The sequence below is a fragment of the Dipodomys ordii genome, unplaced genomic scaffold, assembly GCF_000151885.1.
Source record: "Dipodomys ordii isolate 6190 unplaced genomic scaffold, Dord_2.0 Scaffold217, whole genome shotgun sequence".
Lineage (NCBI taxonomy): Eukaryota > Metazoa > Chordata > Mammalia > Rodentia > Heteromyidae > Dipodomys > Dipodomys ordii.
This window is the reverse complement of record NW_012267433.1, coordinates 45,286-47,695: the sequence shown is the minus strand read 5'-3', so window position 1 is coordinate 47,695 and position 2,410 is coordinate 45,286. Positions and strand designations below refer to the sequence as shown.

General features: G+C 64.3%; 1 protein-coding gene across 1 annotated transcript in view; it reads left to right on the top strand.

The window, feature by feature from the left end:
- Positions 1–6: 6 nt before the first annotated feature.
- The window catches only part of Cbfa2t3 (core-binding factor, runt domain, alpha subunit 2; translocated to, 3), a gene marked incomplete at its 3' end in the record, with an annotated part of 40,769 nt that continues 38,365 nt past the window's right edge, over positions 7–2,410 (top strand). Inside the window, exon 1 of the mRNA XM_013035651.1 lies at positions 7–130. Within this exon, the coding sequence (XP_012891105.1) occupies positions 10–130 (121 nt within the window). The remainder of the gene's footprint in view (positions 131–2,410) is intronic.

Sequence of the window (2,410 nt, the reverse complement as noted above, 5' to 3'; positions counted from 1 at the left end):
GCCGCAGCCATGCCCGACTCCCCAGCTGAGGTGAAGATGCAGCCCCGGTCTACACCCCCCAGCATGCCGCCCCCGCCGCCCGCCGCCGCCCAGGGGGCCGCGCGCCCGCCCTCCTTCACGCCGCACACACGTGAGTGGCTCCGCCCCTCCCTCCCATCTGGACGCATGCAACCCTGCTAGAGCCCGTCGAAGGCCCAGTCCCAGCCCCTCTGCTTCCTGGCTGTGTGACCTCTGGCCTGGCTGGTCCCTGCCGCACGCCATTGTGAGTCAATGGACAGATAGATGCTCCGACATCTCATGAAGCGCCACACCATAACTCTTGCCACACTTCAGGGCACAGGGCTGCCCTCCGCATGCCCAGCACTGACGCAATGCAGAAGGAGCATGAGCTCCTGCAGCCAGGCCTCAGTGGCCATGAGGGTTGGTGGGGAGTGGTGAGGTTGGAGGAGCTGTGAGGTTGGAGGAGCTGTGTGGTTGGAGGAGCTGTGAGGTTGGGGAGGAGCTGTGTGGTTGGGGAGGAGCTGTGAGGTTGGGGAGGAGCTGTGAGGTTGGAGGAGCTGTGAGGTTGGAGGAGCTGTGAGGTTGGAGGAACTGTGAGGTTGGAGGAGCTGTGAGGTGGGAGGAGCTGTGAGGTTGGGGAGCAGCTGTGAGGTTGGAGGAGCTGTGAGGTTGGAGGAGCTGTGAGGTGGGAGGAGCTGTGAGGTTGGGGAGGAGCTGTGATGTTGGAGGAGCTGTGAGGTTGGGGAGGAGCTGTGAGGTTGGAGGAGCTGTGAGGTGGGAGGAGCTGTGAGGTGGGAGGAGCTGTGAGGTGGGAGGAGCTGTGAGGTGGGAGGAGTTGTGAGGTTGGGGAGGAGCTGTGAGGTTGGGGAGGAGCTGTGAGGTTGGAGGAGCTGTGAGGTTGGAGGAGCTGTGAGGTTGGAGGAGCTGTGAGGTTGGGGAGGAGCTGTGAGGTTGGAGGAGCTGTGAGGTTGGGGAGGAGCTGTGAGGTGGGAGGAGCTGTGAGGTGGGAGGAGCTGTGAGGTTGGAGGAGCTGTGAGGTTGGGGAGGAGCTGTGAGGTTGGGGAGGAGCTGTGAGGTTGGGGAGGAGCTGTGAGGTTGGAGGAGCTGTGAGGTTGGGGAGGAGCTGTGAGGTGGGAGGAGCTGTGAGGTTGGGGAGGAGCTGAGGTTGGAGGAGCTGTGAGGTTGGAGGAGCTGTGAGGTTGGGGAGGAGCTGTGAGGTTGGAGGAGCTGTGAGGTTGGGGAGGAGCTGTGAGGTTGGGGAGGAGCTGTGAGGTTGGAGGAGCTGTGAGGTTGGAGGAGCTGTGAGGTTGGGGAGGAGCTGAGGTTGGAGGAGCTGTGAGGTTGGGGAGGAGCTGTGAGGTTGGGGAGGAGCAGTGAGGTTGGGGAGGAGCTGTGAGTTTGGGGAGGAGCTGAGGTTGGAGGAGCTGTGAGGTTGGGGAGGAGCTGTGAGGTTGGGGAGGAGCTGAGGTTGGAGGAGCTGAGGTTGGAGGAGCTGTGAGGTTGGAGGAGCTGTGAGGTTGGGGAGGAGCTGAGGTTGGAGGAGCTGAGGTTGGAGGAGCTGTGAGGTTGGGGAGGAGCTCTGAAGGCTGACACTGTGTAAGGCAGGCTGGGTGGGAGGAGACACAGTGTGCAGCTCTACCGTCTGCTGTCTGGCCAGCCCGAGGGGAGGGTAGGCGCACACTGCTCAGGGGGTTTGGGGGGGGGGTACTGAGCAGGGCAGCCAGCACCTCCGGGCTCCTTTTCTTTGAGAAGTATGAGTCACAGACTCTGGGATCCAAAGCAGCTGGAAGCAGACCCCCAGTTTGGGCTGGTGTGGCTCCAGGGCACTCTGTCCCCCAGGTCCCTGGGGCAGGTCTGCATGCTCTGGTGGAGAGACGCGGTGTCAACCCCACCCAGCCCTCTGAGCACTTGTCTGGGAGCCCTGCTGCAGCCCCCAGTGAGCTCCTCAGGAAAGGGCCTTGTGACCGTACCTGCAGGGACTCGGCGCTTCCCAGGCCCCTCTTTCATGGACTGGAAGGCGTGGCCTCTGCCTGCCCAGGCCTGTGGCTGCCTTCTGGGGGACGGGGATCTCCCCTCTGGAGACTGGCAGCCTTCTGGGGGTCGGGGGTCTCCCCTCTGGAGACAGGCCTGGCGGTGACCAGGCCGTGTGAGACACCCTGTTCCCAGCTGCCAGGCGCCATCTCTAGACCCCTGTCCCGCACAGCACCCGCTGTGACTAGAGGCTCCAGACACCTGGTACCAGAGCCGCCGGGGCACACCGGGTGTGTGGTGTTCCGGGGCACACCGGGTGTGTGGAGGGGCCGCCGGGGCACACTGGGTGTGTGGAGGGGCCGCCGGGGCACACCGGGTGTGTGGTGTTCCGGGGCACACTGGGTGTGTGGAGGGGCCGCCGGGGCACACCGGGTGTGTG